At 39.9% G+C, this 12489-nt stretch overlaps 1 protein-coding gene across 1 annotated transcript in view; it reads left to right on the top strand.

Moving 5' to 3' along the window:
• Positions 1–12489, top strand: part of rusc2 (RUN and SH3 domain containing 2) — a 329699-nt gene that overhangs the window by 146154 nt on the left and 171056 nt on the right. The window contains exons 3-4 of the mRNA XM_051929450.1: positions 26–725; positions 3777–3882. Of these exons, the coding sequence (XP_051785410.1) occupies positions 26–725; positions 3777–3882 (806 nt within the window). The remainder of the gene's footprint in view (positions 1–25; positions 726–3776; positions 3883–12489) is intronic.

Here is a 12489-nt window from a genome sequence, read left to right as displayed (position 1 = left end):
ACTGCATCTTTTTTTCCCCTCACAGGAGGTTCTATCAGTGATGGAAGGGCAATTATACGTTACAGCAAAGAGCAGCGCCCCACCACTTTGCCAATCCAGCCGTTTGTTTTTCAACATCAACTCAGCAAACCACATGCCAAGCTACGTCCATTGCTCAGTGACTACATCAGTCAAATGTACAACCGTCCTATTGGCCAGCCAGCATCTGACAGTGTCATGCAGAGGGAGGACAAAGAGGATGGAGTGAAGAAGACTAGTCCTGATTCAGTTCGATTGTCCCCTCTGGGAAGCTATTCACCAGTGCATAATGGTGACTCCAGCCCTGAAACCTGTTCAACTTGTACCCCAACACCTGACAGATCTAGTAAACCACCCCGCAGTCGTTCTTGTCCTGTCTCTGCCAGCCTCCTCCCAATCAAAGTTTCACCAGAGGCTAGACAGTTTGGCAAAGCTAATGCTTATCATAATGGAGATCAGTGCAAAGAAAACCCCTGCTCTCAGAAAATACAGCAAGGGGGTCTGATTGACTCACCAACAAAGGAACAACCATCTCTGTCAGAGAAAGTTAGTGGGTACTGCCTGCATGAAACAGCTCGACCTGCATTTTCCCCATCAGCATTTAACTCATTGTCACAGCTAAACCCACAACAGAAGTACATTAAAAGTGAGGGCATCAAAGAAGCATACAGACAAAGCAGTATTCCAGTTCGTCCTGCAAATGGCAAGTAAACATTGCTTTTTTCCATGAATGACCTGAATTTTGCTCTGGCCAGAACCTGCAGATGTTTTCTTGCTTGATTGATTGATTTGATTGATTGATTGAGTGATTGATTGATTTATTTGTCTGTGTATCTGTCTGCCTGTCTATCTATCTATTTGAATGATCATTTTAATCATATCATTGATGGTTTAAGATGAGTTTCACCAGTTTTTCGTAAGTTAATTTTGTTCAGCAATGATTGGCAGCAGAAACAAATGACTGTACAGTTAAAGGATTTTCATTTATTCAAGAGAGGGGATCTTTTTGTATATTTGGGGCATTGTGTGGAATAAGTATTTCTGGTTGAACGTTTTTGCATCTGCAGAACTACTTCTTAAATTGAATTGTCTTCTTGACTTCCACCTTCATGTACCTAATCAAAATGTCTTGCTCTTTCCTTTTGTGAGAGTTCACCCATCCTAACTTCTGACTTTTTGATTTGGTGATCTGACGAGAATTTAACTTCCAGTGGTTTGGCCCTTTTCCTTTACTGTCAGAAACTCAGTTGCTTTAGAATGAGGAGAACAAATGTTAATAATTATAGAATTTTTTTTTTATTGCCAATTGTAGTGTTAGATGCAATCAGTATTTTGAAGACACATTAAAACAATAATAGTAAAATAATTTATTTTAATTAAAATGTGATTTAATGTACACTCAAATAATTGCATAAAAACAATATTTAGAATGAAAAGGCAGAAAGCAATGGTATTTGGTGGGCACATCAAGAAGATGTCACTTTTACATGGCTACAACCTGTACACTAAACCTTTTCTTCTTGCTTAACTACAAAAGAAGGGAGAGAGCAGCAATTTCTGAGTTTGGATTGAATTAGGATAAAGTTCTGCATAAGTATAAAATCTTGCACTTTAAAATGCATAATGTTGCTGGATAGTCTTATAAACTTAAACAGTGCCCATGTAATAGAATAATACTACAAAGACACCAAAGCGCAATTTAGGATATACGTTATGCAGCATGTCTGACAAACAGGGCTGTTAGATCAAAAGTTTCTCTTCAAATGTAATTCAGACTTGTTTAAAAAGGTCTTATCCGAAGGCAAAAGCTGACATTTGATTGTTAAAGAACATTGTTTAATTTTACTTGCATTAATTTTGGCATTGTGTTACTCCAGACGTGTTATGCTGCAGTATTTTGCAGATGTTTTTGTGATTCATACCCACAGTCGGCCTTTTTGTGATTTTTGAATGGTTAGCTTGTTTTATTCATTAATAAAACTTACAGCTAGACCCCTTCAAAATATGTTTTTTTCTTCTTCCTCACTGGTCTGCTCTTAAATTCACATGTCAAGCCCATTGTTTTGTGTGGGTCTCCTGGTATCATGCCAGTCCAAACAAACCGAAAAGACCATCCATTAATAATTTTTTTAATGAAGAAAAGTAGTCTTTTGCATAAAACCAGCAAGCCCCCGATTCTCGAAAGAATCGTAAATCCAAGAATGGCAATCACTTTCAATTCCTTCTGATACTTGGAGGGATGAAATGTCATGGAGGGTGGGTGCGTCCTGGGACAGTTCATTTAATTAAATAAACATATTTGTACTAAAGCGGTTTCTTTTTGGAGCTATGACTCAGTTGTAGGCGCCCTCGTTTATTGTATTCAGCCATGCAGTCGCGCGTTTGTTTTTCTATGGCTGTGCCGTCAGCGATAAGTCGTTTGCTGACGGCGGCGGATTCGCGTGCTGATGTGGCCACGGCGGCAGTTCCGGGCATGGAGGGCTACATTACTAAACGAACGTGGTATATGCGGTGGTGTGGGCGGTCGCGCTCGGGCGGCTGCACACTCTGGTGTGCACGCTGCACCTCAGGTTTAGTGTACAGGTTGTAGCCATGGTTAAGGTTTCATTTAATCAAATAAACATATATGTACTACAGCGGCGTCCTCCGGGCATGGAGGGCTACATTACTAAACGAACGTGGTATATACGGTGGTGTGGGCGGTCGCGCTCGGGCGGCTGTACACTCTGGCGTGCATGCATGCTGCACATCTTTTCAACCTCTCTCCCTCTGTCTAGCCCATCAATTCTTTTCTGCCTCCTTAGTGTCCAACCTTTCATATAATTCATCATACACCTTTTCATTAGCCTTCGCCATCTCTCTCTTCACTTTGCGCCTCATCTCCTTGTACTCTTGTCTACTTTCAGCATCTCTCTGTACTAAAGCGGTTTCGTTTTGTGGAGACGTGAGTCTGTTGCTTTCGCTGACACCGACTGCTTGAACAGGTTGTGTTGTTTGGGGGCCACCTACTGACTCTGGGAAGCCGCTGCGTCTGACTGTGGGGCGAGCGCCACAGTGCAATATGCGCCTCGGTGGGAAGTCGCTGCGTGAAGACATATCATGGAGGGTATATGCGGTGGTGTGGGCGGTCGCATCCGGGCGGCTGTACAACCTGGCGTGCACGCTTTACCTCAGGTGTAGTTCACAGGTCGTAGTCTCGTTTCTGTGTTTTCTTTGGGTTGAGCCGTGACTCCTTTCGCAAGCGCGTTGTAGGCGCGCGCGGCAGGCGCCAGTAAGTTTTGGGACGCCGCTGCGTTTGACTCTGAACTCTGGGGCGGGCACCAGACTGTATGACCGTTATGTGATCTACATTAGTATAGGCGCTCGCGTTGTAGGCGCCTGCGTACAAATGCTGTGTAGTGTGGACGTGTGGGGTTTCCGTACTGTAATACTGTAGTACTGGAATGTGATTGAAATATGCGCTGAATATTCTCGTTTCTGTTGTCAGTTGGTTTGAGCCGTGACTCCTTTCGCAAGCACGTTGTAGGCGCACATGTGGACCTTTGGTTTGAGCCGTAACTCCTTTCGCAAGCACGTTGTAGGCGCGCTCACAGCATGGACCTTCGATTTGAGCCACGCGTGTTGTCACAGCATGGTTTCGTTTTTGAGCCGTGACTCCTTTCTTAAGCGCGTTGTAGGCGCGCGCGTTGTCACAGCATGGACCTTTGATTTGAGCCCATGAATCCTTTCGTTTTTGAGCCGTGACTCCTTTCGCACAGCATGGACCTTTGGTTTGAGCTGCATGCGGTGTCACAGCATGGACCTTTGGGGATTCGGGGATTCCGTACATCCGGATTCCGTACATCCGGGGATGCCGGACATCCGGTGAGCCCTGCGCCCATCCGGTTTACAACCTTCGGTTAGTAATATGGATGTACATGCTGTACGTACTTCTAGATCCACAAAAATTGATAGGTGCCATTCTAGCAAGTATGAGCACATATCATGCCCAACCTTATTAATTGGCATGAACAGTAATTCAGCATTACCTTCGGCAGGTGGTTGCATGTACATCCATCAGTTTCTATGAATGACATTATAGATATTGTAAAATGATGGACATTGCCCCCGCTCCATGATTATATGACTAAAACTGATGTCCTCTTGCACGGAGAAGAGGTGCAGTCAGCGATCGCCACACAGAATACATTCACTTCATGATATTCCTGCTCTCTGGACATTTAGAATGCTAAGATAAATACTTGATATCATTATTATTATTATTATTACTATTTTCATGATGAATTGCATTAAAGCATGTATTAATACTGGGGGCATGGTGGGGTGGAGGGTGCTCTGCTGCGTCGCAGCAAGGGGGTGCCCGGTGTTCTCTGCTTTGAATTTGCATGTTTTTCTGGTGGGTTTACTTGGTGTGCTTCAGTTTTTTTCAAAGTCATGTAGGATGTTGGGTTTTGTTATGCTATATTGACCCTGCTAGTGTGTGTATTGCTCGTATTCACCCTGCGATGTGCTAGCGCCCTGTTCAGGATTTGCTCCTGCCTTGCACACAATGCTTGCTGGGATGGGTGCAACCCTGAATGGATGGCATAATTAAACATGTATAACGAAGATTTTTTTAAAGTTCTGAACACTCCGTGGTCTAAATTTATAACTAGTTTTAATTTTACAAAGACGTTTATCCTGTCTTGATTGGTTATGTGGAGAAAGAAAAAGAAGGATAGGAACTGGGAGTTTGCTACATCAGACAGAGACAGCACGCATGCAATAAAGAAAGCCCGCTTAGAAGAACATCCATTGAATTCTGTGTTCGTGTCTCCGACCACCAGATCACGAACCCAATATTTACACAATGTTTAAGTTAAACCTGTGCGATACCCATTCATACATCCAGTTTTTTGGAGCCTCATCACACCTGCCATAAAGTTCTCTACACTGAACGTACACCTAGGGACCCCTTACTGCGAGGGAGCAGCACTACCGTGCATGTTTAATATCTGCTTTAATGCATTTCATCATGAAAATTTATCTTAGCATTCTACATTTTCAGAGAGCAGGAATATCATGAAGTGAAAGTATTCTGTGCGGCGATCGCTGCATGCGCCTCCTCTTAGTGCAAGAGGAAGTCAGTTTAAGAAGCGCATAGCGATTAACAACTGGGTCGGGGAACACTTAACACAAAGCATTTAATGTGCTATATTAACTTATGATGGGGTTTGAGAAAATCTAGTAAATTAAACATTGATTTTAGGATGAAGTTTAGTTTACGACATTTTACTTTAATGACAAAATAAACTATGAGAATGAAGTGGAAATGTCGACTTTAATCTCGACATCTAGTTTTTTTTTCTTCTTCACCATGGCCCTAATACGCTTCTGTAGGGCTATACCACAAATAGCATTATAAACAGTTTTATTATCTATACTAATAAAAGGCAAAGCCCTCACTGACTGACTGACTCACTGACTCACTCACTCATCACTAATTCTCCAACTTCCCGTGTAGGTGGAAGGCTGAAATTTGGCAGGCTCATTCCTTACTGCTTACTTGCAAAAGTTAGGCAGGTTTCATTTCGAAATTCAAAGCGTAACGGTCATAACTGGAACCTCTTTTTTGTCCATATACAGTAATGGACTGCAGCTCTATGGCTGTGGGAGGCGGGGTTGCGTATCGTGTCATCACGCCTCACACGTAATCACGTGAACTGACTGTGAAGGAGAAAGGACGGCCTTTATGGCGTTCGTTTATAAAACAGCGGACAGGCTGTGTAAAGGCAGCTTCACAAAAAAACAGATCCTTAACAAATTGTTATTGGTATATTTTCCCTCAATTTAAAAAGGTTTTCTTTTCTTCTTAATTAAAATTTAAAAGCAATACTTCACCACTGCGAAGCGCCTCTAGCGCTGACGTCCGAGGTTCGATTCTCGTAAGGGAGTGCAATGAGTGTGTACACCTGATGAGCCAAGAATTAGGGCGAAACACGTGTCGCGTACTCTTTGCATTATTTGACAGTAAACTATTTTCAACCATTCTATGATCTGCTTCTCACAACTGAAGGCACCGTGGCTGATGTTAGCTGACTTGCTGGCCAACCATAAGTGTTACCTGGTAGGTAACCAACCATCCATACAATCAGATTGTGATTCAGACTACGAATGCCGTGAATGTAATTACCCCGATCTACATGCTGTCAAATAAACGAACCACACGCCGTGGCGCAATGTTAGGGGCTTTGCCTCTAGCGCTGACGTCTGAGGTTCGAATCCCGAGAGGGAGTGCAGTAGAGTGTGTACGCCTGATGAGCCAAGAATTAGGGCGAAACACGTGTCCCGTACTCTTTGCATTATTTGACAGTAAACTATTTTCAACCATTCTATGATCTGCTTCTCACAACTGAAGGCACCGTGGCTGATGTTAGCTGACTTGCTGGCCAACCATAAGCGTTACCTGGTAGGTAACCACCCATACAAAAGGCAGCTTCACAAAAAAACAGATCCTTAACAAATTGTTATTGGTATATTTTCCCTCAATTTAAAAAGGTTTTCTTTTTTTCTTAATTAAAATTTAAAAGCAATACTTCACCGCTGCAAAGCCCCTCTAGCGCTGACGTCCGAGGTTCGATTCCCGTAAGGGAGTGCAGTGAGTGTGTACACCTGATGAACCAAGAATTAGGGCGAAACACGTGTCGCGTACTCTTTGCATTATTTGACAGTAAACTATTTTCAACCATTCTATGATCTGTTTCTCACAACTGAAGGCACCGTGGCTGATGTTAGCTGACTTGCTGGCCAACCATAATCGTTACCTGGTAGGTAACCACCCATACAATCAGATTGTGATTCAAACTGCGAATACCGTGAATGTAATTACCCCGATCTACATGCTAGAGAAAACCTCAATGAAGAAGAAACAGTGTGTAAGCATACATATTAACACATGTGCAATTAAACGTGTGCATTTATGGGGTGATTTCTCAGGCTTAAAAGCTCGCCTTTTATTAAAAAGGTAAATGCAAACTGTTTTCATTCTGAAGGGCACAAACCACGTTGGATTTCAGCTGTTAAACGCACAAAAATGTTGGTACACCAGATAAATAAGTGCAACATATTATCAATTGTATTGTATGCTTACAATACATATAGAAATGTGTTAATCGTTAACTAATAGTATGGGATGGTGTTGTTCGACTCGCGCCTTGATTTAAACGATTCCATGTCTTGGTGAGTTTGCGTAGCTTATTGTCAATATCTTTACACCTATTTTTAAGACTTATTGACTGAAACGGGCTTTCACGAAAAAAGTTAGGGCTTTGCTACAGGATACACCCTCCACAAGTTAAGGAAGTAAAAATAAAGGCATATATTTCTGTTTTATTTAAACCTTTTAAGTTCGTATGCATAGCCCCATTTGGCTGTTTTACTTTTTTTTTTTTTCTTTCTTCAGTAATATTTAATCTCCTTAAAGAAAAACAACATATGCATTTTACTTTTTTTGTATCTCTTTAGTAATATTTTAGTGTAAAAGGATAACCAGTATTTAAACCTTTTATGCAACTTTATAAAGTTTTTTTACACAATGTTGAAAAATTAATAAGAAAGCTACATATTTTGGCAGCTACTGCTTTAATTTTCAATGAAATGAAAAAAGCTCTCCAAGAGAAAACCTCAATGAAGAAGAAACAGTTTGCACTATCTAAAAAGGAGAAACCCTCATTTATAAAGGTTTGCTGCAGATGACTTAACTGAAAATAAATGAATAGTTCCTATGTGTATAATAAATATTTATCTATTTGACTTGTGCCTTTATTCCAGCAACTTGCAACATCTGAAGTACAATTTGTTACATTACTTTTGTTTTTTGCAGCACAGGCAGGTGAAGTGACTTCCTCAGGGTCACACAGTGGTGTCAGTACCAGGATTTGAACTGACAAGCTCCGGGTTTGCTGAAATATTACTGAAGAAAGAAAAAAAATGAAAACGGGCAAATGGGGCTATGCATACAAATGTCCATCCATCCATTGTCCAACCCGCTATATCGTAAATACAGGAGCCAATCCCTGCCAACACAGGGCACAAGGCAGGAAACAAACCCCGGGCAAGGTGCCAGCCCACCGCAGGGTGCACACACCCACACACACCCACACACCAGGGACAATTTAGAATCGCCATTGCACCTAACCTGCATGTCTTTGGACTGTGGAAGGAAACCGGAGTACCCGGACGAAACCCAGACAGACACGGGGAGAACATTCAAACTCCACGCAGGGAAGCGAACCCGGGTCTCCTAACTGGCACCTTTCAATGCGCCACCATGCCGCCCGCATACAAACTTAAAAGGTTTAAATAAAACAGAAATATATACCTTTAGTTTTACTTCCTTATCTTGTGGAGGGTGTATCTTGTAGCAAAGCCCTAACTTTTTTCATGAAAGCCCCTTTCAGTCAATAAGCCTTAAAAACAGGTGTAAAGCTAAACTTGCAGCACCGCTATTCAATTACACTTGCCTAACGCCTCTCCTAAGGGGAGATACTGTGGGATCTGGCCATCAGTCAAAGCACCAATCACAGGCCCGATTAGAAACCGAAGAAGCTATGATTTGTCGTCTCCCTCCCATGTAACAATCACAGCCCGTGTTACAACGCACTATGTATGTATGTGTATATGTATATATGTGTGTGTATGTATGTGTGTATATGTATGTGTATATATATATGTTGATATGTGTATATATATATGTATATATATGTGGATGTGTATATGTATATATATGTTTACATAACCTCTTTAACACACTACTTCTCCGATGCGAAGCGCGGGTATTTTGCTAGTTTATGTATATAGCTTAGGTTGAAGCAAGGTCCATATTAATGCAGTTTGCCTTAATGATGGTTCAGTTAGTAAAGATGTCATCACCAAGTTGCACTTGTTTTATTTTATTTTATTCTAATTTGGTGAATACTGTGTAATGCACCTGGGCTTTTGAAGTCTTGGAAGTAATTGTATTACTGGAAGTTGCAGTATTATTTATTTTATTGTTATTATTTATTAGTTTAAATATCATGCAGTTTAATGATGGTAAAGTTGTTTAAAATGTCACTTTAACGTGTCAGTGGACAGAGGTTGTTAACATTAACAAAGTGTAGTTGGTTTACAAAAAATATTTACTATTTATTCCTTTTCTAAGAAATGTTCAGTGCAATACAACTTTTGACAAGGACCTCTGGATATTTTACTAAGTCTAAATGCCTCTTTGGATGGTTGAAAATATGTTGTCAGAATTTTAGTTTAAGTTGTTTGCAAACATTGTTCAATAAAAAGGCTCTATATTTTGACATCCTCTGTCAAGCAATGTGATTCCTTCTCTTCATTAGAGTCACCCTCTTGAAAAGTATCACTTTATGGTGCCATGCAAACCTGTATTAATACTTGTGTGCACATTAAAATTTTTTTTTGTACAATGTACAATTCTCATGACAGTGGAATAAGTTATTGTTAGCCAGTAATTGCAGTGGAAAATGTGGTTAACGTCCACTATGCATGGGAAATAAATACCGTCCAATACTGTGAAACCGGTATAATTTTGATAAATACCGTGATATAGAATTTTGGTCATAACGCCCAGCACTAGTTCACACTTTATCATATATAACCAGATTTTTTCTCACGTACAGTGAAATTCTTGCTTGCATGTCTGAGTAATATGAAACATGCCACTGCTGAAACTCTGTGTGTGTGTATGTGTGTGTGTGTGTGTGTGTGTGTATATGTATGTATGTATGTATGTAATAAATATATCAAAGCAAATTTAACAAAAGAGATTTGCTATAAAAGTAAGTTATTCATTGATTCCAGACTGATTATTTTATATAGAGGTTGTCTCTTTACACTTAATCAAATAGTGGTTATTTTAATAACTTCATTGGCTTAGGTTTTAAAAACATTTACAAGTACAGTTGATTTTTATAATATTTTGAATTAGTTTAAGAGAATGCACTAAAAATGACTATGGTCTAATCAAAGCTTTCTTAAAGCTAATCTTCAACAATGGGAAACAAAAATAATATATTTGTTTCATTAAATAATTATTCAGTGTTAAAACAATTTTGTAGTGAATAGGTCGTTAAACCCAACCAAGTACTTCAATCTTAATCTTAATTTAGGGATTCATTTTCAAAATCATGCAAAATGCCCTAGGACAGTTTATTTGTAGTCTGAGGCCTAACCTGGATTGTAAGTCGCAAAAAGACACGCACTATATACCATTAGTGAACATAAAGAAATTCAGGGAAAAATCTCTTTATCCTATACCTTGTATAACAGTGAATTTAGGGGTTAATTTGCTATATTTCAACTATGTGCAGTGCCCTAGGACCACTTATTTGTAGTTTGAGGCTTCCCCTGTCTTTAGAGGCGAAAAAAGACACATACTGTACGTCAATAGTGAATATTCGGAATTGTAGGTAAAAATGATCTTTATTCTATACAATGTATGAATGAATTCAGTGATCAATTTGCTGTAGCATGACTGCAATCATGCATAGTGGCCTAGGACAATTTATTTGTCGTCTGAGGCCTGACCTCAATCGAAATGGCCAAAAAGACACATATAGTATTTCAATAGGGAATTTAAAGATATTTTCATCAAAAGCTCTATTTATCATATCCTATGTATAATGGTGAATTCAGGGATTAATTTGCTATACTACAATTAGAGGCTCATTTATTTGTCATTTCAGGCTTCACTTGGTTTGAGAGGCCAAAAAAAACAACTTAGTAATGTTATAAAAAAAGAAAAATAGCCAACTCATGTTTTTTTATTTGTCAATAATAATGCTGTAGCCTGTCACTTCGTCTTTTTTTCCCACTCAGTGTAAACAAGTGTGGCTTCCAGTTGAATGCCACCAGAATAACAGTGCCACTCACCAATAGCTTGGACAGGTGAGTGAATAAGATTGCAAAGGAAAAGAGGACAGTATGTCTGAAGAAGGAAGGTTCACTTAAGCAGAAGTAAGGTGCGGTTAGGAAGTGTGCCATACACCCCAAGTTTACCTGATAGGAAGACAGAGAGAAATATAGGAGGAGTTGAATTCCTTGCCCCCAAGATGAGCCATGACCAATGCGCAGCTCAAGAAAGATAGAGGATGGACATTGTACATAGTACCAATCAACCCATTACCCATTACGCAACATAGGTGAGTCCTATGCACGTTCATATCACCAAAGGGGACCCAGCCCCCTACAATTTATTATGCTCTAAACTGCAAGATCACAGCTTCCCAAGGGACTTTTACAAATAGCCAAAATTTACACCAGGTGTTACGGACTCAAATCAAATATATGTTTTTATTATATTGTAGAAATAATAATAATAACAGCAGCTCAGTACTCAAAACACAAAGCACTTGGTCTTGAGCCCGGGACTTTCGGGTTATAAGGCAGCAGTTCTTACCTATGCACCATTCATGAATACATGTAACCTCCCTGTCGATTGACATTTGAGCTTGAGTTTTTAACTCATTGACAGCCACATGTGAATTGAATGTTTTTTTTTCCTTTGTTTATATTCTTGAAAAAAAGTGCACGTGTTTATTTGATATTTGGATTCAAGTCTTCACACTTGATACTTCATGTCATTATTAAAATTCTAAATTTTTTATTTTTATACTGTATTGAGGATTTGTTCTATTTTGTTTATTGTATTGTATTGTATTGACCCCCTTCTTTTGACACCCACTGCATGCCCAACCTACCTGGAAATGGGTCTCTCTTTGAACTGCCTTTCCCAATGTTTCTTCCATTTTTCCCTACAAGGTTTTTTTGGGAGTTCTTCCTTGTTTTCTTAGAGAGTCAAGGCTGGGGGGCTGGCAAGAGGCAGGGCCTTTTAAAGCCCATTGCGGCACTTCTTGTGTGATTTTGGGCTATACAAAAATAAATTGTATTGTATTGTATTAGTATAACATAGAAAACGTTTCTGCTTTAGATATGTTTTCAGCATTTCTTGCATTTTTCACATTTCCTTTCATATTACACTTACCCAGATCTTTGTATACACGGAACACACATGAAATGCATGTATACCAAATAACAATATACTGTATTATTTACCCTATACAACTCCAGGCACTCACCTCACATGCAGATAAGGAGCCTTGGCTTGAGCTAAGAGAACTTTTTGCCCGAGCTGAGCTCCATCAAGGCGGGAGATGGGATAGCAGTGTGCTTGCTGCTTGTGCTGATCGACACATTTACAAAACAAAAGACACTGCTGGAGAGGTGTGAAGAGATTTAAGGTGGCCCAGAATTGCAAATTTTTTCGTAGGCTTCAGGAATTCTAGTGTTAAAGGAGACTGCCCTGTTTTTTAAAGTAGGTATTTTATTTAGTGTAGAATGGGTGACTGAGATGTACTGATCAACAATACTATCTAATGTAGATGGAATAGGGTAAGATAGAAAAAGATCAGAAATGGAAACGGC

This window comes from Erpetoichthys calabaricus, chromosome 7 (assembly GCF_900747795.2).
Source record: "Erpetoichthys calabaricus chromosome 7, fErpCal1.3, whole genome shotgun sequence".
Classification (NCBI taxonomy): domain Eukaryota; kingdom Metazoa; phylum Chordata; class Cladistia; order Polypteriformes; family Polypteridae; genus Erpetoichthys; species Erpetoichthys calabaricus.
This window is presented reverse-complemented; position numbering and strand designations above follow the sequence as displayed.